This window comes from Chelmon rostratus, chromosome 8 (assembly GCF_017976325.1).
Source record: "Chelmon rostratus isolate fCheRos1 chromosome 8, fCheRos1.pri, whole genome shotgun sequence".
Lineage (NCBI taxonomy): Eukaryota > Metazoa > Chordata > Actinopteri > Chaetodontiformes > Chaetodontidae > Chelmon > Chelmon rostratus.
The window spans coordinates 20,189,711-20,215,517 of record NC_055665.1 but is presented as its reverse complement, the minus strand read 5'-3'; the positions used below and the strand labels follow the sequence as shown (position 1 = coordinate 20,215,517).

At 42.0% G+C, this 25,807-nt stretch overlaps 1 protein-coding gene across 3 annotated transcripts in view; it reads right to left on the bottom strand.

Annotated features, from left to right (window-relative positions):
• Nucleotides 1-25,807, bottom strand: part of LOC121609932 (RNA-binding motif, single-stranded-interacting protein 3-like) — a 112,331-nt gene that overhangs the window by 59,266 nt on the left and 27,258 nt on the right. For all 3 annotated transcript variants that reach the window (XM_041941728.1, XM_041941730.1, XM_041941729.1), the window contains 3 exons: nucleotides 20,186-20,373; nucleotides 10,799-10,857; nucleotides 2,538-2,629 (listed from right to left, as the gene is read on the bottom strand). In XM_041941728.1, the coding sequence (XP_041797662.1) occupies nucleotides 2,538-2,629; nucleotides 10,799-10,857; nucleotides 20,186-20,373 (339 nt within the window). The remainder of the gene's footprint in view (nucleotides 1-2,537; nucleotides 2,630-10,798; nucleotides 10,858-20,185; nucleotides 20,374-25,807) is intronic.

Below are 25,807 nucleotides of genomic sequence, written 5' to 3'. Positions count from 1 at the left end.
ATAAGTCTATTTCAAATCATCCATCTATGTAACGTTTAAGATTTTTTGAATTTGAATTTGAACTTTAATGACTGTGTAAATCTGCTTTCCGCTCTCATACCTTTAACACTGACGCCTCAGAAATGTTTTTCACACCTATTTTTCATTCTAATATAATCCTTCTTTTAAGTCCTCTTACTCATGCTAAGATGTTAGTGAGGTCTTTTAATAACCTGTGCCTCTCAGGTTTATATACAGTTCTGTAGCCCCCGCTGTGAGAGTGTGAAAAACCTCAGGTGTTAACTCTGCTACGTGGATCAATGATGACATCACTTTTTTTAAGTGTGACTGTAGAAAAGTGGAAAACGACTGAGCTGCGTGTCGATTATTTCTACCTGACAGAGCTTTTATGCAGTGATAATGTTCACATTAAGGATATCAGAGTTAAATATTTTCACCAGGAAAAGCAACCACAGAGGTTCTGCTTCTGCTGCTCTCACTGCTATTCTTGACTGCTTAAATGTCTCTATTATTTCATCAGTAATATAAAGGACCTGTCAAAGCCTCTACCACAGTGCATCAGATGTGCATCTCAGTGGCCTTTCTCTGTTTTTGTACAAAAGAATAGAAGTAAAAAAACAAACTAAGAAAGCTTCCACTGCCACCTTTAGTTTTTTTTAACAGTTTAACAAGGCCATAGATGTGTGTTTTCTGTATTGTGCATGTGTTTACCTTTGTCTGTGTGTGTGTGGTGTGTATATATACAGTACACACATATATATATGTGTGTATATATGTGTATGTACACACACACACACACATATATATATATATATATATAGAGAGAGAGAGAGAGAGGTAGAGGCAATAAAAAGGTATTGAAAGCGTCACTTTGAGCCGGCATCATGCCAGGTATTATATATCATTATAAGATTATTATCAAGTCTAATTTTCCAAATCTAGTAGTAGAATAATTTTGGATTAGCCAAGTTTATCTTTATCGATTAGATCCCATGTGGACATTAACATATATGAATTGTATGACCCAGCGTTTCAATGTCAGATCAGTACATCTCCAAACCTCGCCTCCTCCCAAAAACAGTCCATATTCGCCTTTCGTAGATCCCTCGTCTCTCTTTCACAAAAGCGAATCATGTCTTTTTTCTCTCCGTGCTGCCACTTCACTGCTGTCTTTGGTTGAAAAGCTTTCAGCTTTCTTGCAGATTAGAACTAAGAACAAAAGTTTCTGTCCCAGCTAAACCTCAGTGTACTCAGAGAAGGAAGTGGGACGTAGCATGGCATGTGTGAGTCAGTGTAATTGGTACTTGTGGTACTGAATGTGTTAAATCCAAGATTTTTGTCAAGCCCCAATTAAGCTGCTCATCTTACAAAATGTTAGAAGCTCCAGCTGGAAATCCAACATCAGTGGTTTTGAGACTGACTTTCTCGTTGCACCCTGATTCAGGAAAGTTAGCCGGGACATCAGCAGCTCTGCACATAATTAGTTCATGAAACAGTAAGAAGTCTGTGTAATTTCATTTGGAATTGACTCCTTGCCCTCCATTCCATCCCTCCAGAAAACTCAATCTCCAAGGAGTCGAGGGTTCGTCTCTCTTTAATAACAGCTAAACACATCAACACTGCTCTTCTAAATGCCCCTCAAGCAGTTAGGAACAAAATAAGAGATGGAAGTCTAATGAAAAGAGGTTTAATAGAAGAGCAAGGCAAAGGTGGCTCAGAGGCTTGCTGCTGTTTAATTCAATGGGATGCTCCTGATGCCTGAAGACTGGCCCATTTTAATTGCACTCCTCTCTCATTTATAAAAGGAAGTATGCAGCGATACAGCTTTAATGAATCTGAAAGAGAAGGCAGGCTATTCAGTGTCTTTCTCTCACACACATTGCAGGATAATGTGATTGTGCTGGTTAGGCCCACATGTTCTGGCACGGCATTGTTGCATACCTCTGCGAGCGAGCCACAGACACACACACACACACACACACACACACACACACACAACTACAAGCACAAATGATTATGAGCATTTGAGAAGCAAATACAGACAAAGTATATGAGGGTACATTAGGACCCCCCAAAAAAGAAGGAATATAAGATGAAACAAAACTAGCTCAGCCATCTAAATCATCCGCTCCATCCTTTCTCCCATCTTTTTGGGGATTTGATCAATAATCTCATCAGGGCCATAGTCATTAATCAATAGCTCTATATGGGCTCAATCAATAGTCTCATCATTGACTTAATCAAAGCTGCACCTATCAGTCTCACATGAATCAATGTAACAGTGTAACTGACAGTAAATCCGGTGATCGTAGTCATGATTATCAACATCGGGCTACTGTTGTCACTATTATAATTGTGACGGCAAATAACATCAACCATGACCCTCTTCGTGATTTTTTCATCTCCACACACAGCATCAGCTTCCTCCAGGGTGTATAGACAGTGACTGAGTCTCCAAGGAGGAGAAGGCCACAAGAAAATGCCTGGATGACAACAAGTAAAGCAGGCCAGAGAATAACGGGGGAGGTGGAGCTTACCTTTGCCATCTGTGCCTGGACTCCGCTGGCTTTGAGCGAGGCCACAGCCTTCTGGGCTGCTGCAGGGCTGTCAAAGTCCACAAATCCATAGCCTGGACACACACACACACACACACACACACACACACACACACACACACACACACACAGACAACACATGAAAAACAAAAACAATATCAGTTATATATATATATATATATATATATATATATATATATATATATATATATATATATATATATATATATATATATAATATATATATAATTTTTGGCTATTTTTATTGTGCAGTAACCCAAGGACACTGTAATTTTTGGCTATTTTTATTTTTTTATACACTTTATATATAATGTGCATAGCCTACTATAGCTGATTTTTATTTTATATCTTTTTCTATTGTCTATTTTGTTCTACTTGTTCTGTTTTTCTACTACTATTTTCAGGTGAGTGTATGCCAAAAGGTATTTTGCTTCACATTTTGCTTCAAGTGTTTACATGGCGACTCAGAAATCAGGTCTGTACGAATGTGTCTAAATCAAGTCAGGTCACGAATCTAATGAAAGCTGCTAGTTCCCCCAATTAAATGTGTTTTAGCACAGAACATCAACACAATTAGTGCCATAACAGTAACTCCTGGCATCTTGATTACGATCCAACTGATCCTCTAATGTCTGCACTAGCTTCTGTGTGTTACAGCTCTTCTTAATGAAATCATGTGTATGATTTGTATTAACTCTGATGTCTTTCAGAGCATTACCTGCTGCTCACCACTCATTTTCTGCACATATATTCTGTACCACACTCAATGCTGAAAGACTTCTTTATTGTAGGTTTATATGTACAATCTATTGTCTGACATTTAATATCGCTCTGCACTGCACGTGAGCTCATTTTGTCCCTGAACAACACTAAATCTGTCGGTGCATAGAGTTACTACAGCGGCGGTCAGTAATGTACAGCCATGCACCAGTAACATCGAGAAAAATCCACTACATTTAATGCAGCGATTTAAGTGACTCAGAGTCTTGTTTAAAGAAACGGAGACACAAAGAGAACGAGCATCAGTCAATTTTACTGCAATAAGATCTGTGTCTTTTTTATATATATCTGTGTGTGTGTGTGTGTGTGTGTGTGTGTGTAGTCCACAGTGCTATCTGTCAAATTGTTGACGCTCTGGCGATCTAGGTCGGGCCCTACAGGAAACACTAAAAGACAAAAGGTCTGAACACACACATATCAATCTCTACTTTCAGAAGTACACCCTGTTTTACTGGGTCACATGGGTGGGGCTGGAAAGAGATGTCAAATAGAACGAAGCCAAAGGAGACACAGCATGTCTGCAGTGTGAATGACAGCTTGCGTGCGAGTGTGTGTGGGAAATGTGAGCAAAACTGATGCTGTTAGTACAAGCGTGGTTCTGACTGTTTGTTTATACGAGAGGAAAAGAGAGATATTGACACACATGCATCAAGCCAATGGGAGAAATGTTTGGAAAGCACAGCAGCTTTGAAATTCCAGCTGCACTTTTGAGTGGGCTGCGTGTTAACGCAATTAAATGATCCTCATTTCAAAAGCCTCACTCATTACAATCCTAAATGTAAACATGCTAAGAATGAGGGAATACACTACTGATCTCTCTCTCTCTCTCAGACACACACACACACACACACACACACACACACACACAGTTCTTGTCTATTGGTCTTTTCCAGGATTTGGAGCCACGCTCTGTTTTGCTGATAAGCAGATGATTTTTTATTGTTCAAAGGCAACAAGCTGCTTTCACAGCAAGATATGTACCGCACACACAGATATTTATACTGTTGCTAATGAGAAACCCATAATTTAGCCAAAAGAGGGTACCGCAAACAGACATGCAAGTTCTTACTGTTGTGCGTACACAAATAATGTGCACATATTAACGACTGTGACAAACACAGTTCCACACAAGCATGGGCGCACACATACTGTGTGCAAAGAAAACAGACTCAAATATATACAAGCATGCTTACACAGGCATTCACAGTGTTTTATCTCCATTTATGTAATTAGGGCCACACCAAACAGCTGAATTAATTGAGAATGCGCAAACATAGGGTATTCACCAGCAGCCTGCCAAGATGCTCTCATTTTAGGACAGGGAAATATGAAAAGTTCCACATCTCATATCACACGTTAACTAATGCATGTTTGTTTAACCGTAGACTGGCCGTGCAATTACTGTGACAGCAAAACCCAAAACACAGTTCATGAGGATAACTCAGTGCCCAATAGTCCAAAACAGAAGCCTTTTGTTAGATGGCAGTTGTTCAACATTATCAGCAGTAAACAGGTTGAAATAGAGTGACTGCATTGATAAATCTGGTGCATTTACACATTAAAGTCTGTTTACAGGTCTTAAAGGTCAGTGTGTAGGATTTAGATGGATCTATGGCAGACATGGATTATAGTATTCAGAGGTATGTTTTCATTAGTGTATAATCACATCAAAAGAATCATGTTTTCATTACCTTAGAATGAGCTCTTTGTATGTACAGAGGGAGTGAGTCTGCCATGTTGCACCACCATGTTTCCACAGCAGCTCAGCATGGACAAACTAAATCTATCTAGAGAGCAGCTTTCACGGATTTTTGCAGTGTTAGTAGCCACCGCAGGGGAACGTGAGGCGAGCGGTATTCAGTTCGATCTGTAACCTAACCATTACTGCCACTACATCCTACACACTGGACCTTTAAGGAGTGCCTCTGCATATGTGAAAAAAGTTCTATAAGTTGTATTTTGTGGCTGCACCCGAATCTCTGACTGAACCCTTGGAATTGCATTGTGATGGAATTGAATTGTGGGTAATGTTGGTGTCAGGTTGTTACAGAAGAAGATTGTATGGAATTTTAAAAAAGGACAATATCTTTGGTTCCGCTGCATCAATTTTGATGCTTTTTTACACCTTCAGATGGACTCGTTCAGGGTAGTTCATTTGTCAAATAGTTTATATGAAAATTTCCATTTTCCCCTGTAACAATATGCTAGGGTTAGGGTTAAGTACAACATCAGAACAAACACGAAGGACATGTGGAAAATGAAAAAACCATACAGTACACAATTCCGCACACCATACAATTACAATTAGAGTGACTTATGTGTGTTTATCTTGTGGCTTTAGTCACCAATTTTCAAATATTTTGATCTATTCGGAATGTAAAAGGTTAGGTTTAAACAAAGAGAGCTGGTTCAGTTTGTGTATTAGAGGCAACATTACACTGGTACACTTTTAACAAATAGTGTAATATTAGAGTACTTACTCGAGTACAGTTTGAATGCATCTTATTTAAATTGTTTATTCGTCATCAGCGATGGTACCTTGTGGTGCTGATAGGAGATTCTGTAGAGTGAATAGCACAAATTCTGCTGGTTTACGACCATCAAACTACAGGCTTTAACCTGTAATGTAACCAAGAGCCACCTCTTTAGCTGCTCTGTCCATTTACTGATGCATTTACTGATAACTGTGCAGCTCTAATCAAATGTGTCCTTAGTATTAAAATACCAGAAAACTGAGTCCATGTCTCTCGGGTCTTGTACATGATCTCTTGATAAAATATGGAGGAGTTGTTGTAGATGTTGGCATGTAATCTGGCTTTGCCCCGCACACTTTAGCTAGTCCATACATCTAAAGATGCCTTAGTGTCGACTAGGGCAGAAAAATATGTCACATCAGTCACCAGTCTAGAGCATGAATGATAGAGATGTTTTTTACTCCAAGCGCTCATATTTTTGATTAGCTCGGTGTGATAGCCTTGAAATTCACCATTTGCTTTGACTGTATTCATCACTCAAGGACAGACCTGTGTATTCTGAACATTTACTTGCCCCTCTCTCCTGAGAGGTCAGAGTTCAAGTATCAGCAACAGAACATAAATGCCCAGGACCTGGTAGGGATTCATTGTCTTGCTCAAGGACACTTTGAGCTCCAGCTTCCAGGTGGGTGGAAGCTCGTTGAGTCTGTGAGCAGATGCCTGCCTTCCAAGCTGCTGGACAGTTTCCCAAATCACTACGCCATGCTCCTGCCCCGCATGCAACACACTACACCCTATCCTCTTTAGTTCAGTGAAAACTCATCTCATGTGCATGTAAGTGATAGCTCTTCTGGGCACGGTGATAAGGATATTTCCAGAGGACAGAAGAGTGAAAATAATATCTCTGAATAATATAATCCTTCTCATTTGTGCCCCGTCCCTCCCATCTGTGGCCTTATGATGACACAGAGATGAAAATTCATCTTGCTCAGTCAGGCCTGACAAATATTCCACTCATGAATGAAAAAAAAAACATTTATTACGAAGTGCACACACACGTGAATACACACCCATATGTGCTAATAGACAGAGATGGAAGCACAGATAAACATGAGTACTCTCTCTCTCACACACACACACGCACACGCACACACACACACACACACACACACACAGACAGACACACACATCCCTAGCACCAATCTAATCTCCTGAGCTCCCAGAGTTCCTGGCCTTGGGCCATTAGAATGGGCTAACTGAGTACAGAGGGAAAAGGAGAGACGGAACGAAAGAGGAGTGGGGGGAGGCAGTGAGTCGGGGGGAGAGGGAGGGAGAGAGAGTAAGAATGGGATGAGAAAAGGGGGAGGGAGGAAGGAGGAGGGATGCGGAAAACAGGCAGGAGACATGGAGACAGTGAGAGGGAGGGCGCTTGTCTTTGGGAAATGGAAATCCTTTACAATCTAAAGTGGTTTCCTCTCCCTTCCTTCCTCCATCCTGTGCTCTGTGCCCTCTCCCTCCCCCAGAGCTCCCACGCTGCTAACTAGAACACTGTCAGTGTATTTAACATTGAGCCCGCTCCAAAGCTCAGCATTCATAGAGAAAATCTATATGATGTGTTTATATCACACATCATTTCTACCAGGATGCTGTTATTTCGGGCTATCATTTTAATGCACCATATATCAATATATTTACATATTGCTCCAGAGAAAAAACAAAGAAGCCTTGTAGACGGTGCATTTTTGCATTGATTGAAAAGCACGAAATCATTTAGATGAAGTAAAACCATCACAGAAATTGGGATCACAAGGCTGTCACATGGCAACAGCTGTATACAAAAGATCGAATGCTATCCCTGCAGACTGCAAAGGAAGACTTTATTCACCTGTCTGTTCGTCGAGATCTCTCACGCTCTCAACCTCTCTCGCTTTCCTCTATGCAAAATCTTCCTGAAAAGAAGAGGCTGTCTGCTAAATCATCAGTTTCAAAGGGTCCCCTTCCCTTTCTGTCAGCCCCAGGTTATTTTTACCCCCTCCCTCCACCTCCCCGTGCCTCCACCCATCCAACCCTCCCTCTCCAAGAGAACTCTCCGTGCCAATTTGTACTCTCTTAGTCACGCTAAGCACTTATCTTGTCCCCACTGAATGCCTCTGCAATCAAACCAACACTTATCCGGTTGTAAGGCATTCTAATGGCCGACTGATAATGAAACTCCTTCATTGTGAGTTAACAACTGGCTAAGAGATGTACGAAGTCTACAACACAAGCAGCGAAATAGCTGATGAGGCCCACAGCCTGTAAAAATTGCCTATGCTGCTGCAGCCGCAGCTGCTGCATTCTGGGTATTCTGCACATTAAATGACAAGCAGAAATGCATAGCTGAATGTATCAGTTTGAAACAGCCTGTCTAATGTTATTCATAAAGGCCTATATGGTACCAGATCATTCAAATATACATACGCTCACACACGCTTTTTTTCTCACTCACAAACACATGCTCGTTTCAAAAAAGAAAAAAAACACCTGGATTTCTGATACACAGACAAAAGAAACAGACATAAAAAAACAACAAACATGCACACTCATTCTTGCAGCTGTACATCGCAGGTGGCTCCTTCAGCTAAAAATTCAAAAGCCTGCAAAATGTGACTGACTGTGATTTAAGAGCAGATGAAACTGAATTTCAAGAGTATCCATATTCCATATATCTGAATGCGCTAGCTCACTCTAGCTAACTAATGAATCTTAGCTATACGCTGCTAAAAGTTGAAGGCTGATTCATGGGTGGATGTCATGATATCATTGGTTGAAAGCAGTTGGCTCAAGCATCCGTAAGCACACGTCACATTTTGTTTGATTTTGCCTGATCCCTGGGGATGTGATTTAAAAGGGTTAAAAAGACATTTTTCAACCCGGCTGTCCACTTGCCACTTGAGTCTGGAGCCAGGAGATGATGTTGCAAACCATCTGATCAACTCAGGTCTTTTTACTTGCATTATTAGCATCAGCATCAACCTTCACTCACTGATCATTTCATATCTGATGTCGGACAGAAATTGAAGAGAGATGAGCATTCAATGCGCAGGCAGACTGATCTGCAGAAAAATATGTGTTCACACCTTTTTCTGTGTGTACGGTCCACACAGGCATTAATTCTGGGCTGCCCAGGCACGGTCCACGCAGGCAGTTGACATCGGGCAAATGAAAATTCTTATTGTCAACAAAATCCCATGAGAAGACCAAAACCAACATTCAGTGGTGTGTCACTGAACAATTTCCTACGTCCCTCCCTGTCTGTGGCTCTTAGCCCAGGTCACAGATACACTGCTTCATTTAAACAACGACAAAAAAAAAATCAGTAATTGCCTTAAACAAATGGCCACTGTAGTTTTTGGCACATGTTACTCAAACAGGAGTAAGTAGTGTATTTGTTGAGGTTGTTCTATGGCACAAAGGAAAATGCTATATTAGGCTTTGGCTACATAAGCAATACTTCTCCTCTTCAAAGCAGATTGAGGTTGGTTTTGGTTTAATTTGTAAGCACTGGATGTAAATGGCATTTTCAGATGCAATGTGATCTTAAATAAATCAGATGTTATTTTCCATCTGTAAATCATACAAAAAAGAAACATGAAGCCATAATTGGAAAACATAATAATCATGAACCAGAGCACTAAGGCTATACTCAATCCGGATTTTAAAACCCCTTTTCAAGTAACACCAATGAAAAAATTTAATGAGTTGAGAAAATGGAAGAATAACTGATAATTATCACTGGGTTTATAGAATTTTCTGCCTTCCCGTCGGCTATGCTGTAATGATGTCAGGACAGGCATTTCAAGATGCTTTCGGAGCTCAAAGCCATATTTGATTATGTGATGCCAAAGCAGGTAATGGGATGATGAAGTTTATAAGAATTATATAACTGGCCAATTAGAACGATCCAAGATCATAACTTAAAGAAAAGAGTTTTCAGGGGAGATTCAGTGAAGTCTGGTGTTCCCATTACAATGTTAAGACAAGCAGGACTGCAATCATTTACTCAAAATATTTTATCCTAAGTAATCACATCAGGCAGTCTTTGAATTCACATTAACATCTCTGCCATCGTTATCAATCAGACTGGCTTTTCCTTCACTCATGCCATTGAGGCTGATACACTGATTACAGGGCATTTTTGTGCTGTTGTCCTAAACCATGTCCGTATACCTTTTGAGTACAGCCTTGGCAAATGAGCAGCAATCATGCTGAACACATGCTCTTGTGCGCCTCTTCAAAAGCACACGACTACAATCATATTGATTAGTGCTTTGTTCAGAGCACTCCAACAATCAAGCAGACACTCGTCAGAAGACACTTGAGTGAGCCTCATTCACCGCAGAGACTATCTGAAACACACTGTAGCTATTGTGCGGCGTTCTCCGTTTTGATTTGGCCAATGACAACAATGCAAACATCTTGCTTTCAAAAGCTGCTTGACTCTGAGTATCATTGGGGTGCGATCCTGAAATCATCTTCATAGGGACGTAAATCAGAATGAAGGTACTCCAGCAGTGCATCATTTACACAGATTAAAAGATGACACACTCATTATGGCAGTCAGAACTGTTGTGTTGTATACGCTGTAAAAACACAGACCACAACCACATAGAAACACAAGGACTTTGTGTAAGTGCACGCTGGGTAGCTCGTACAAGTTGAAGTCATTTGTTTTAACCTGACGTCACACTGTCTGCTGACAGACATTTTAGCCTGTTGTAAAAAGCTTTGGGCATTGATTAATTGGGGATACAAAAAAGTACAAAACCACTCCCCATAATGCACCGATTTGTCTGCCAAGTATCATTAATTCTCAATTGATGTTTACCAGACTAGAATCTTGTATCAAAATTTGGGTTTGTGAAGTGAGAGCAGCTTTGCAAGGCCACAGCTAACCACACTGGACAAAGTCAGTGGAATCTCACTCACCTTTGCATTGATTGGTGTTCTTGTCCAGGATGGCCTTTGTTGACACAATCTTTCCATATCTGTAAGAACAACAATGAAACATTCTGATGAGCCGTTAAATCAATTCTGCTATCATTAACATCTGGAACATTAACGGTTGTTCTTTGAGTCTTATGCAAACAGAGGGTGGCAACGTTGGTCATTCTGTAGGGCCACCACTTCGATCCAGGCTGAAATAGTTCAACAACTAATGGATGGATTGTCAACAAATGTTGTACAGACATTCGTGGTCCCCAGAGGATGAGTCCTAATGGCTTTGGTGGTCCCTTAACTTTTCATCTAGTGACACCATGAGCTTGACATATGACAGTTGGCTTTGAGCAAAGTGTCTCAGCAACTACTGGATGATTGCCATTAACTTTAGAACAGACATTTTTGTTTCCCTTAGGATGAATTGTAATTCCATTAATATTTCATCTAGCACTCCCATCGGGTAAAAAAATGTATTTGTCCAGTACTTTGATTTGTGATCAAATACCTGCAAAACCAATGACTTCAGCCATCAGCTTTGTTTGGTGAGAAGTGCTTATTATCAAATGTCAGCATGCTAACATGCTAAACTGAGGTGGTGAATATGGTAAGCGTTGTTTCTGCTAAACACCGGCGTGTTCGCACCGACACTGTGAACGTGTTGCCATGCTAGCAGTAGCATTTAACTCAAAGCACCACGTCCTTCCAAAGTAGAACAAAGCAGTGTCTAAATTCAAGAAATGGTTCTTCTTTTTTGGTGCAACTGTTAAAAAATGTTTTCCAGTTTGAAATCAAGATGATACAATGAAAGAATAAAATAAAACCGCACAAAAAAAACTGTCTGACCTTAAACTGTTTTTGGGGCGTGCACAAGAGACTTGATCACAGTAAAAATTTCTGTCTTTCCATTCTGTCCTTATCTGTTTCAAATCCCGTCCGTAGGCCTCTGAACGCAGACAGTACTGTCTCATAAATGATGATAACAACCAGACATCTGTATGGCACCCAATCCTGCTTGGAGGGCCTATAAGAGAGACAGACAACCTCCATACTTCTTTCTATCTGTTCTCCCTGCCAACTTTTAATGTCTCCTGTCCGTTTCGCTACCTTACTCTCTTTCTTACGCTCAACACCTCTGCCTCTCTCTTTGTCTTCTTGCCTTATTTCCCCCTCCATCCCACTTCTATTCTCCAGCTCTCTGTTCTCAGAAAGAAGTTAATAATGTTTCTTATCAGCCCCGTCTTTCAGTCCTCTTGGAAAGAGAGGAGCGAGAAACACACAGAAACCTGAGCAAGAGGCTGAGAAGGTATGTGGAGAGATGAGAGACAAAGAGAGAGGAAAATAGGGATAGAGAGGAGGGGAGAGGGAGAAAAGACGGAGACAGAAAGCTTGGATCGCTGAGATCAGTCTGGATCACTGCCTGGCTCCGTGGATGAGACTTTTTAATTAATGTTTTAACACCGCTGCACAATGACTGACTGGCTGGCTGAGTGACTATCAAGCAGATTGACAGAATGACAAGCTGGCTGACTGGCTAGCTGACTGGCTGATGGCCACAGGTGAGGGATGGACGTATAGTCCCCCTTTCCTTTTACAGAAAAACAGGGAGACAACCAGGAAGGAGACAAAGAGAGGGGGAGAGAGACTCGGAGGAATGAGAAATAGATGAGGAGCGGGAGGGCAGTCAGTCAAAAGATAAAAAGAGACACTGAAGGCAAGGAGGAAGCGAGGTAGTCAGGGAGCGATAGAGAGATAGTAAGAGGTGTTTAATAAAGAAGAGATCATTTAGTTGTCACCAGGAGGAGAGTGTCTGTCAGCCAACTGCTTCTGTCAGTGAGGAGAAGGGAACAGAAACTAGCTCGCCTGACAGCCTCACATCAAACTCTATTGGGACAGGAGACGTTAGAAATAAAGACAGAAAAAAGGCTTTAAAAGGCTGCTATCACACGCAACACGACAGCTGAGCAGCTTATGATCTGGAGGTTGGTAGAGAAAAATCAACATTTTTTTTTTAACAATGCTCAATTTTCACTCATTTTGTGGAAATTTTTGGTATTTACCAATTGTGACAAAGTCATGGCCCGTGGTAAACAAGGTCTCTGGCGTGCGGTTTGAGAAGCAATCCAACGGCTGCAGACGTGAAAAAAAAAATACTCTGAAAAAACAAGGCAGGACTAATCGGCCACACATATTCGCAAAGTCAAACACACATGCAGACACGCACGCAAGGCAACATCATCGATCAAAAACACCAAAGCGGTAATCACACACATTACGCACACCATCTGGCAATACCCAGCTCTGTGTTGACTTCTGCCTCGCTGTGATCAAAACTTGGTGTTTGTCTGTGTGTCAGCGTATGAGTGTAAACACCTACAGTGCATGTGCGGGTGAATGTGGACACGTTTGAGCATACAAATACTTGTTTGGGTGCGATTCCTTTCAATTGTGTGTGTGTGCATGTGTGCGCGGCGCATGTGTGTGTGTGTGTGGAGTATGAATGCATGACAAAGATCTCATGCACCATCAGTGTTTTGGCAGGTTGTTTTTCCCGGCAGAAAAGTGAAACATTTCCAGACTGTTTTATTCCTTTGCGTGTGTGTGTGTGTGTGTGTGTGTGTGTGTGGGTGTGTGTGACAAAGGAAGAGAGAGTAAGAGGGAGAGAGAAGGACAAAGAGAGAACTACCTGGCTCGACACGCTACGAATCCTGAAAAAATATGCTCACCACTGTCTGGTTTCACAAAGTGGAAAACAAATACAACATGTGTTTAATGTGTGGCTGTGGCTGTGTGTGTGTTTTATTGTCACATCGATGTGTGTGATGTAAAAGGAGAAGTCCACCTGTTCTCTCTCTCAGTACACAATTTGGCTGGACTTAAAAACAAAAGAAGAGGAGAGGAGAGGAGAGGAGAGGGTTGACGCCATGGCTCTGGGGGAAATGTTAAATTACAGCACTGCTTCTTTCGAATGTCTCAATCTGGACTTGATTCAGTGGTAAAATTCCATTTTATCCAGACAGCTACAACAATCTGCTATTGTGGTGACAAAATGGAAGAAAGTATTGATAATGGATCAGATGATGAAGTAAGGAGGCTGAGGAGAGCGTGGAGTGAGAGGATGGGAAAGTGCAGAATGTCCTGTTCTGTCCTAACTGGAACCCTTTCATTGATTCCAGCAGAAGCCTGCAGCTAGTTGAAATAACATCGACCCGTGCTCCCAACGGCAGCGACACATGAAACACTCATAAAAACTATTCAAATACTTACAACATACCAACAGAGGACTACAAAGAACCAGATGGTTAGGGTTAGCACTTCCTTATTCCATCACTTCCCATTCTGCCAGAGAAATAGTGAGTGAATAGGTTCTGAAAGGGGTCTGAGTTTGTAATTTGTTTCCATTGGATGTTCATCGTGACTAAAGAGCCCATAATGAAGTGTGAAGCAACAGTGGAGTGACTTTCCAACAAGCTTGTCAAAGGGATCTAAACCACAGCTAGATGTGTGGTTCCGTAACCAAGTTGTTCTCCTCCCTAAAGTATAAAAGGATGTTCGCTCAGTGGTTTGTGTCATTGTATATACAGGATGACATGGGGCTGAAAGTAGATTTCCAATCTGCTCCGCTAATTCCCATTTCCTGTCTTCCAGCACTCCCCCCAGCTCCATACTATTTGTCATTTTCAGTCCCATCCAGATGACACCACTTGTACCCTCAATCCTGAGACAGGAAATCCTGAACCCCTGTATGCATAACAGAGCTTAAATATCAAAAACATGCATAGTAGTAAATACAATGTCCAACAGAAGATGTGATCACATAATTGTGTATTTAAAACTACTAAGAAGTTTATTTTACACTTTCCCTGTGTTGTTTTTTCAGGCTTTGAATGAAATTTAAAGTCATAGGTTTTTGTCTCATTAGCTAACTCCTCAGCCTGCAGCAGAATCTACATTAGTCAAAAAGGTGTTTTCATATCATAAAGCTCTCGCCAGGCATAGCTGGCTAACCTCAAATTCTCTGTTTTATTTGGCTTCACACAAATGCTACAAAGCCCAACAACACAGCACTTAGCCAAAAAAGACCGTCTTTCCACAGCATCGGTCGGGAGGATGCCTGACAGACTGACTTTCACTATGACAATCCTTTTAAGACGAGCTTCTTCAACACATGGAAACTCCTTAGAATCCTTTCCAAAGCTGAACTTTAGATTTTTTTTTTTTTACCCCACCAAGAAACGCGATACACAAAGAACAGTAAGACCAGTGAAAATGACTGTTTTTTCCAGACTGTCGCGATTTAAGGAGGAATGTCAATACGCAAGTCAGTGCACTCAATTTTGGCAGGCTTGACAAAATCTGTGTGCACTTTGGCTGAGTGTGTGCGTGTGTGTGTGTGAAGTGTTAATCACAGTCCTCAGAGGGCCCTCACAGCATCAGATCAGTGTTTTCATTTCCTTGTGGAACACCGTCAGCCTATGGATGCTCACCGTTTGATGTCTACTGAACGACAGCCACCCACCCACACACACACACACGCGTGTGCTCTGTCTGAGGCTGCGTATGTGTTCGAGTGCACGTTGGTGTGCGTGCGTAAGCGTACGCGCAAGATGCTCTCTGTGTGTGGTATCTCCTAATTGGGGATCCAATACAGCTGTCTTGTCTCTTGCATTTCCTTCATTCTCCCCTGTCTCTGCCAGTTAGACGCAGACGAACACAGAGGGAGGACTGAGAGAGTTCAGTGCTTCAGAAGTTCATTCCCCATATGTAGTTTAACATGTTCAGGCGCTATAAAGAATTGAAGTGTTTCCATGACGAAAAGGCAATGTGCTGTAAATTCAGAAGATGGCTTGATGTTACTAAAACATTAAGTTTGTCTGCCATGAAGTTTAAATCAGTAGCTTCGAGGGACTCTGGTTAAGTGGTGCATTCATGAAATAATGTGTAATACAGCGGAAAAATGTATGACCACACATTTGTGGTCATCATAAGGTAAACAATTGCAAGAAAAAAAAAAGCAATTTCATAAAAAAAAATATGACTTGATGCTTTTCTTTTCTTATTTTCCTTTCATCTGATAATAATGGGGTAGTGCAAACTATTGCTATAAAGATTTATGTGAGACCAACTAGCTAGGTATTACTCTATTTCAAATACAATGGTGGGTAAATTGAGTTTAGATGAGTTTAATCTCCACTACATCCCTGGCCATAACTCTTCAGAGAACTCAATACCTTCTCCATTTAGAATCCTAAATATAGCATCTTTTTATCAATTTAATTCTGATAAAATTACGTGTGACAAAGACCTGTTGACCCTAGCCAGCTTATGGTACAAAAGAACGCTCGTAAGGCGTGCTATCTAAACATACTGGACTGAAGTAGTGTTTATAGCTTACAGCCACACTTGATTGGGGCATAAAAGTTGGTCACCACAGGAGGCGCAACAGTCAATAATACTGTAGATCAAACGGGGAAAATGCTGCATGCTGTCTGAAGGGCATTCATAGTCTGGAAGGCATTCATAGTGCTGCACTTGGTTGTAAACACAAAAGGTGACAGAAATAGATGTGTAACAGATGAAAAACAGAGAGGCAGGGGGAGAAGTTCAAACCCTACTTCCTCACCTCCAAACAACTGCTCAAGCGTGGGTTTGAATGTTGGATCATTGTTTTAGGATCCTGAAAGAAATTGCCTGACCAAAATTAGTGGACACAGGACCCCAATTCTGGCGTCAGACAGGTGTGGGGGGAGGAGGTTTCTAACGCTATAGACAATCCAACGAGCACTTCTGGTTTATCATACTGGCAGATTTACCCGTGAGAACATGACTAATGACACACCTGTGGTACACCTACACAGGTGATTTCACTTGTCTTGGATGATTCGAGCTCTTCTCAGGACAGTGTGGGCATATGCAGGCCGTGCTTGATTGACACACACCTCACACTTAGTTTTGCTGCACCAGCCAAGGTTGGATAAATCACACTTTTATCATTCTTACTGATGCACGGAGTTGATTGGGCAAATGTAATTCCAAGAACAGCTTAGCCCACCCGAGTGGAGGTCTAATCAGCCAGAATAACTAAAAACACCTGTGCGAGTGTGCAGGGCATTTCATGTCATTTCTGAAAAAAGAATAGCTTTGAAAATAAAATCTGTTACGTTCCCACGCCAAAATAATTTTTTGCTACAGTTGAGAAAAATTACACACATCATCGCTGAGGATGATGACCTTATATGATTGACAGTAGTTGACAAGAATAAACAGTCAACACTGAACAGTTTTGTCAAAATCAGACTAAGATCAAATAATCAGACCCTTTGTTTAAGCAGAGCACAGTATTATATAGCTATACTATACTGGGGGTGTCTTCTTTTATCTTTCGTTTGCCATACTTTTTTTATTGTTCTGAAACATTGTGAGTAAAAGTGTACCAGATGTACAAGTGTTTCAGTCTACCAGACTGAAGCTTCCATTGCATACAAAAAACTGACACCATCCAACAATATTACTGCTCCTACTCAAGAAAAAGGTTTAAGCAGTATATGCAATTAATTCTTGTCCACAGAGTTTTGCTCATTAAATAGTAAGATAATTAAAGATGGACTCTGTCTTTGAACTATTAGATATTACAGGACAGAAAGATATTTCTAGGATTCGGGTCTCATGTCAATCAACCAAAACATCAAGCACACTCGAGCGAAAAGTTTCAAATCTCCACGAACCATTCAGCAATTTTTTTTAGAGCAAGATTTCTGTTCAGTTAATGAGAGATTGTGAACTCATTCAGTGTTTTATATTCTGCTTTAGGGATTTCTCAGAAGTGGCATTGAGTAATTAAAGCTCATCTGTCATCATACAACCAGATAGATAGATAGATAGATAGATAGATAGATAGATAGATAGATAGATAGATAGATAAGAGTAGTGAATCTGTGGTAAGCATGAGGGAGAGACAGAGAGACAACAAGTGTGAGTGGAGGCGAGCGAGCAAAAGAGAAATTGCCCTTGTGCTCTACTTTAAATTCCGCTCACGTTCTGCTCTGTCCCCAGACGTTAAAAGTGTGTCCATAGTTTGGGCGACCGGGGGAGTGATTGGAAATGTCAGCTGACAACAGCACTTTTCAGTGACACTCTGAGAACTGGCACGGAGACAGAGACAGAGAGAGAGAGAGGGAGGGATGGAGGGAGGGGGGGCAGTGAGAGAGGGATGGAGGGAGGAAATGAGGAGGATGACAGAATGGGAAGGGAGAGGATGATGCTGGTGGGCGGGCTGGCACACCAAAAAGCCACACTTGGTAACAATAAGGATGAGGATGACATTGATTTAAAAGCGCGCGTGTGTGCATGTGTGTGAGTGTCAGTGTCGAGGGACTGTCCCTCCGTGATTCATTGTAACTGTGCGCATGAATGAAATGCCTGTTTGTGTGTGCTTGTGCGCGCGCATGTGTGCGTGTCATGTCAGTGAGTGACAGGAAACTGCCACTCAGTCTATTTCCCAAAGCCGGAGAGATTTGGAAAGCCAAGGCTAAGACTGCTGCCCAGCAGCACACACAGCCCCCTCCTCCCCCGCTGACCTTTCCTAAATGTTACTGGCCACTTGGCACACTGACTGGTCCTCTAATGAAACTTTTATTGGCCCCCATTTTTCACCCTGTTTCTCCAGAACGCCTCCAGGGCTAAGCTGAAATACAACAGGCTTGAACTGCAGCTGACACGCAGAAGGGCAAGGTTTGGTGAGTGTGTGTGCATGCGTGCGCGCATTTGTGTGCGCGTGCATGTGAGTCCTCACATTTTATTTTCATCTGCCTTTTTCTTTACTCCAAAATCAATTGAATCAATTAGACATGTTTATGATCATTTAAAGCCTCTACCTGCTGAATATTTAGCCCAATATATCATTCTCCAATTACATTTGATATTATCAGGTAATAGCTGGAGGCAAACAAGACCCTCTCAGGGAGAGCTGCTTTATAGGTTGCATTACATTCTGTGTTGACTCTGCTTGCCCACATGGGGACAATTGGGAATGAAATGTGCAGGATTGGCTTTTAGCGCGACAGATGAGAACAGGATGAGTGGTGCCAAACAGCTGAAGTTACTACAGTCAAGGAATAATCAGGACAACCACGTCATTCACCTTCATGTCATCAAGTAGAACAGATACGCTCAGATATATTAAGCAAAGCTCCTCTTCTAGTGTCACATCAGCATGTAGTATAGTGGAAATGCATCAATGGCATTGACATGCTCTCACCCTAAAAACTCTGTAAAAGCTGGTTTCCAGGAGTGTTTTACAAGGTGTGAATGTAGTATTTTTGCCTGAAGTTCCTATGCAAGTAATTTAATGTAAGTACTGATAATTAAACTTGTTCCAAGTGATGGAATCAGTCCTCTTGGCTACGTGGTGTTAACCTGCTCACAGCTTTTGGTTTAAGGTGTCACTAAATGTTCCATTTTGTCATCATTGTACAGAACATTCTCATGCTCTTCTTGCTCTTCTTTGTATCCAAATGCTGGAAAACAAAATAATCAGAGGAACAACTATTGTATTTTCCAGTTTTTATAATTTCCATCTTTTTTTAATCACAGTGGTAGAACAAGTCCAACGATTGAAAGCACCAGAACAGCTACTGGGTGAGACTGTTTTTGTCATGTCAACGCTGTTTAAATGTTAACCAGGGTTAAAAATTAACTGTCAATCTCAATGTTTACAGTGTTTTTAACAGAGAGCAATGGGACAATTACAACACCAGCTGCGTATGACAATTGATGCACAGTGGGTTTAAATAAACACTGCATCCTAGTTCTCAAATGTAACATAGCTGCTGGTGAGTTATGAGTAAAAGCCTTCATCAGCTCCAATCCTGCAGATCAGTTCTTATATGGCTTTTACTAAAATGCTTCAAGGATTGGCAAATCAATGCAATTACATGTCTATTCAGCCTAATTTTACTCCTATTATCATGGAATGAGTTGAGTGACCTCCCATGCTGAAAAATATTTCTATGTCTTTAAACAAGAAATGTCTCACAGAGTTGGCATTAGAGGAGTTCTGCTGATGGATAGAAGGAAGTATGTGTGTGTCCTTGTGCAGCATGTGTGTGTAGATGACCCAAGTGCAGAAGGGAGCGGATGGGTTAGGCCCAGCTGGGTTGTGTTTTTTCCTCTGAGGAAGCACAGGGGAGGGACAGAGAGGTCAAGAGCAAACTGTTGATACTCATTATTAGCTGCTGTTGGACTCAAGCAAAACTAATTACCAGAAGCTGAACCGAACGGAGCGGGAGTGATTTTTGCTCAGCTGCACTGAAGGGTGCCTCCGCCGAGCAAGGACAGCGTCACATTGAGTCCCACGGAATAAAGTAGAACAGGACTCACGGCTGGCAGAGTTTGATGAGGTCCTGGTCGGTGGTGGCCGGCGGCAGGCCCCTGATGTACAGGTTGGTCTTACTAAGCTGCTCCGCTAGCCCTCCTCCATGACCTCCCCCTCCACCTCCTCCTCCTCCTCCTCCTGTGGTGCCGGGGCTGGGCGGAGCCATGGGCTGAGGGGGAGGAGCATAGGACTGCTGCAGAGACGGAGAGAAAGAAGGAAAGGAAAAGGTCACTTGAGGTCGCAACACGTTGGAAAACATTTGAATTCTCATTTTAGGTGCCAAAATATTAACACATTTCATAATGATTTTGAATTTCCGCTACCGGCCCTACCCATCAAACAAAGCACCATCTCTCTACAGAGCTCACAGCCTTCTGCATAATCTCTTCCTGCATCAAGTCCCACACCAATATCTGGATTCAACACATCAAACTGAGGAAGCAGGATATGTGTAATTAGTAATTATGATCATGGTACCAAGTTTACTACGGGGGCTTGTATCAATAACAAGATGCATCTGAGCAGCTGTGACATCACCAGCTTTAAGTTAGCTTTATCGACGATTCGGTCAATTACCATGACTACCTTATGATGACTGGAGTGACCTGCTGTCAGTTCCAGTGCACATTTTGGGCACATTCGCTGCACTTTAAGAAGTTTCAAACCAGTCCATCAAGTGTTTAATCCATGGCTCGGGCCCTTTATTGCCACTAACTAACTCAAATGTTTCCTATCGGCCTGCACTGTCCAATTACACAGCTCAGTGCTGACTAAATGACTTAATAAGATGACCATTTCTGGCAGGGAGGAAGGGCAGCGCGAGGATTAATGAGTGTTTGGAACCGATGGTCTCAGAGTGCACACCCACACCCCTGCCTGCCCGCTGCCTCAGGCAAACTATTAGGTTAAGTTTGGAGAAAGTAAACAAGCCAGATGGCTCATATGACAACAGCGTTCAAAACACTCTTTCTGCCTCCTTGATGTTTGGAGCAAAACAGCTGCACCGGCTCGACAACGACATCAGGGTGGTGGTCGAATTTTTTGCATAGGAAGGTTCCTAACTGAGTGAAATCACCCAGAAGTATCTAAGTGGCAGCCACGATAAGAGCTGTTCAAATTCTTTAAATGCTAAAAAAAAATGTGCTTCAATACTTCCTGTCTTATCTCCTTTAGCATAGGATACACTGGCACATCCTTTATGAAAGTAAAGGAGATAATGTCGTCCTACAATTCCTTGTGGCAGCAACATTTCAAGCAACGCACAATGCGGCTCTTTGCAACAACAATCAATCATCACATTACACATCCACAGCCTGCATCAGCCATAACAACCTCAAAGCACAATCAAGGCACCATTTTAAGGTGTTTACTGAGTTATGGTTCTTAAGCTACTATATTCACACTCTCATAATCAGATCATAATCAGCATATTAACCACAACACAGAAGTCTGTCTTTCAAGAAAAATACGAGACATCTCTCGTCAGATGATATTTTTATTTCAACTTAAGAATGATGATATGTACAGTAGTAGATTTGTTAGCCGATGCCTATCTTGCATTAACTCAACAATTATTTTCATACAATCATACTAATTTGAGGACCAAGACAGTGCCCGGATGCAGGAGAGAGACGTGATCCACAACCAGTTCATCATAGTTTCTGATAATGCGGCACAGCGAGGATACAAATGTTCCACAGAGGCGACGAGCGAAGCCTAAATGTGGATCTGTCTGTCTGTCACTGTTAGCAGAGAGTTCAAGCACTTCACTGATAAACTACAGAAGTGCAGCAACACTTTGCTTGACCTCATGACGTTCTCCGTCGGGGTCAGGAAGGAGCATTTAGGAAAAGACATGAGGTGTAATATTTCTGATGGATCGACCACACTGCTGGTCTCTGCGTAAGGAACTGGCTGCAGTTTGAGATGACCGCAGGCCAGTTCCACTGCGTGCCACAATGACGCGTGAGAGAGACAGGGCAAGAGCGTGGTGGGAAGGAAGCGAGACAGGTGAGACAGGAGAGTGTGCTTGGATGTATACTGTATTTGGCGGGTGTGTGCACAAATGCTAGCGAGTGTGTGTGTGAGCGAGTCGGTGTTTGTGATAATGACAGGCTGTCACCACACAGCGATGTGGAGCCTGAGCCAGCTCTGATATTAATCCATTACCTGTACTTCCCTCAACTGGCAGACTGCGCTAACAGGATTCAACACATGCACAGCAGACATGCAGCAATAAAAGGAGATGGTGCCTGTGGAGTAGTGTCATTTACAGGCCAGTGCCTTACCCTAACAGCCCAGAATGAGCCTCTGCACTTCAACAAAAACACGGCAAAGTACAGAGATGAAAAAAGCCCACACGGCGTAATGCTTCATTTTAATGGCTGTGACAAATCCTACTCTGTATTGCAAGTGTCTCCTAAAACCCTTACATTTGCAGTTTGGTTATTTTTTCCAAAAATACTCCCAATACTGTGCTCACTGTGAAAATATTACCTCTCAGTCTACGAGCTACTGACGACAGAAATGTGGAAAATGCATCAACATGACTCCAGCTAAAACTGAGCCAACAAATAAATGAATCAATCAGTGAATCAACAGGAATGAAATCACCTGTGATATCAGCTATGTTTGGGTTTTGTATTGTTTGTGTAATAAAACAAGAAATTTGATGGTGCTCTGTGAAATTGTGATGGCCATTCTTCACTGTTTTCTGACATCTTTATCGACCAAACCATGTATCAATCAACCAAAAAAAAGTATTGACAGATCAAATATTACCGTATTCATTATTATGAATATGAGCCAGGCAAAACCACGCCGGGGCCAAAGTCCAGCTTTTTCTGCAACGCAGTGTGACGTCATCCAGCAAAACAGTCAAATAGTCACATTCCTACTTCACTTTGTAATGCAAGTAGCACATTCCTACTGTTTACCTCGCAAACACTGTGACAAAAGATAATAAAGACAAGTTGTCCTGTCTGTGAGTAATGGTCATACAGGGTTTTGACATTTGATGAGCCTTTAAATGCATCAATCTAAGAACTGACAAGAAAAGGTTAACTCTCATATTCTGAAACTGTTATTAAAGACAGGTTTTCAGTTGCTAGGAAAACAGACACACTGAGCAAAGCATCAAACTCCAAACTCCTCCAGAGAAGCTGCTCAGTGCCCAGCAGTGTGCGACATGTACTGAGAAATGCGTGTGTGTTTTCATGTGGCGCCTGTGATCGTGATAATGAAAACCTCACTGCTTCAAAGCCTGAACTGTGTGGAGAGCTGATTCGATATGAACCCTCTAACAATGGGTTTGTTTATCGACCACCTCTGGAAAATAACATGGATACATGTTTGATGGGAAGTGTCAGATAGAAATAAAAGACCCCAGGCTTCGTCTGAAAGAGAAGTATCACTGGAAAGAAAGCTATAACATGCTTCAGATAAGACACATAGCACACATGGCGTGCTTACAAACACGATGCAGGTACACGCAATATGTACACACACACGCACAAAAGCATTCCCAGACTGCCAGCATTTATTCACACACACACAGTCTTATCTGTATGCATTCATCACATTCCACCATGATTTGGAGCACAAAAGAGCCTTTTTTCACTCACACATACACACACACTCAGATGTCCAGGTATGCACAAATATATAACATCTCTCTTTCCTCTCACTTGCTGACACGACACACACACACCTGATCAAAGGCCTTGCCCAGGAAACCTCTTTCAGCCAATTTGTGCAGCTGTCAGGGTCGGGCCGATAGTGAGCTGTGTATGTAATGTGTCAGAGACTGTGATAGGGAAATCCTTTGAAACACTGAAATCTCTCTCCCTCTCTCTCTCTCTCCCTCTTTTCCACTACGCTTTCTCCTCTCTTCTCCCCTCTCACCCTCTGTCAATTTCGACTCCACCATCGCTCAATCTCTTGCTCTTTTCACCTCCATCCTTCCACTTCCCACATACTCGCTCTATATTTCTCCCTCCCTCCCTCGACTCTTTCTCCCGGTTTCTCTCTTTTAAGGATTACTCTGCAGTCGGAGTGTGTGGACTGAAGGCTGCCTCTCAGCTGGTATTGTTGACACACTTAGTACAGTGGAGCAGCTCTCGCAGTGGGAAAAAGGCTCAGAGGCAGCGGCACAAACTGTCACACAAAGCAAACACAGTCACCGGGTTTTTGTAGATTTCATGCACGGCTGAGCCTGTGAACAGCAACACACCGCAAAACATTGCTGCACGGTGACATATATGTGCATGCTGCAGACTACCTGATAAGCATATATTTGACTGATAGTGAATTCCAAAGGCGGCTGACAACAGAGAAACACAATTTAAGTTACTTATTCTCTTCTTGAAGTGGTAACAGAGGTGTGTTGGTCTGTGCACAACATCTCGTTATTCGTTTTCATCAAGATGGGGGACAATTATTTCAGTGCTACCAAGCACACTTATTTTGCTGGGTACTTCATGAGGGATGCAGTAAGCCTCCAGTGTTTTAGAAAAAACACTGACTTTGTCTTCAGCATGACAGACAGCTAACTGTTAGCATACTGACAAGTTCTGTAAGAGCTGCGAGCACCGCAGTCTATGCGCTTGCCTGTGACTCACAGGCTAGCAACATCCATGACAATAACACACTCACTGATTGATACACACACAGACAAATCAGGGTTGAATTCAGACAATGCGCATTTTTATGTTTTTAGAGTAATGACTGGGACAGAACATGACAAACGTCTATGCAAGCACTGAAAACATGTATAACAATAATATAGTTATTATTTTAAATGTGGTGAAAACTGGGACAATTTTCTAGTGAGTGTTAAAAACTGAGACATTTTAATGTTTTACAGATATTTGTCAGGACCAGGACACCCAAGTTGAAACCAGGACAGTCCCGGACAAACCCGGACGTCTGCTCACCACATGTTAGTTGGGACACTGACAGGACACGTTCACGCAGTTGATCTTGAAAACATGTTTGTACCATCAACTCCTACCTCGTAACTGTTTGCAAACCATTCATCATTAGAGACAGAGGAGTTTAAAGAAAGGTTAGTTCACCAAGGTGGAAGGTCTAAAGGTTCATTTAAGATGCTGATGTGCCTGAGCCTTTACTCTACCATCTAGGTTTGTGCACATTAACACACTCGAAACACACACTGAGATAACTTCTACTAAGCTCACATGCATGCATACACACTTGCAAGTCTATATATAGCCCTCTTGTCCCTAAAGAGCTCTCTACTTTCCAAACAATGAGTAGCTCCTGGAAACACACACACACACACACACACACACACTCACACATACAACTGCAGTTCAGTTCTGTCCAGAGTTCCGGTAAAGCAACGATGACCTTGCTAAGGTCAGGTTTCCCCTGCTATTTTCAGCAAAAGCAATTTTCCTTATTGCATACTGAGGCTCTCTATATGTGTCAGTGTGTTGCTGTTTGATCTTTGTTCCAGCAAGACAGAGATGCAGAAATGAAAGACAGACAGAGACACACACCAAGTGTAAGACGGAAACATTACACCAAACAATGGCTCCATTCATCTGCTGTAACTCCTCTATACATTTAAGAAGGCTCATCCCCTGCAATATGCTCCTCCATGT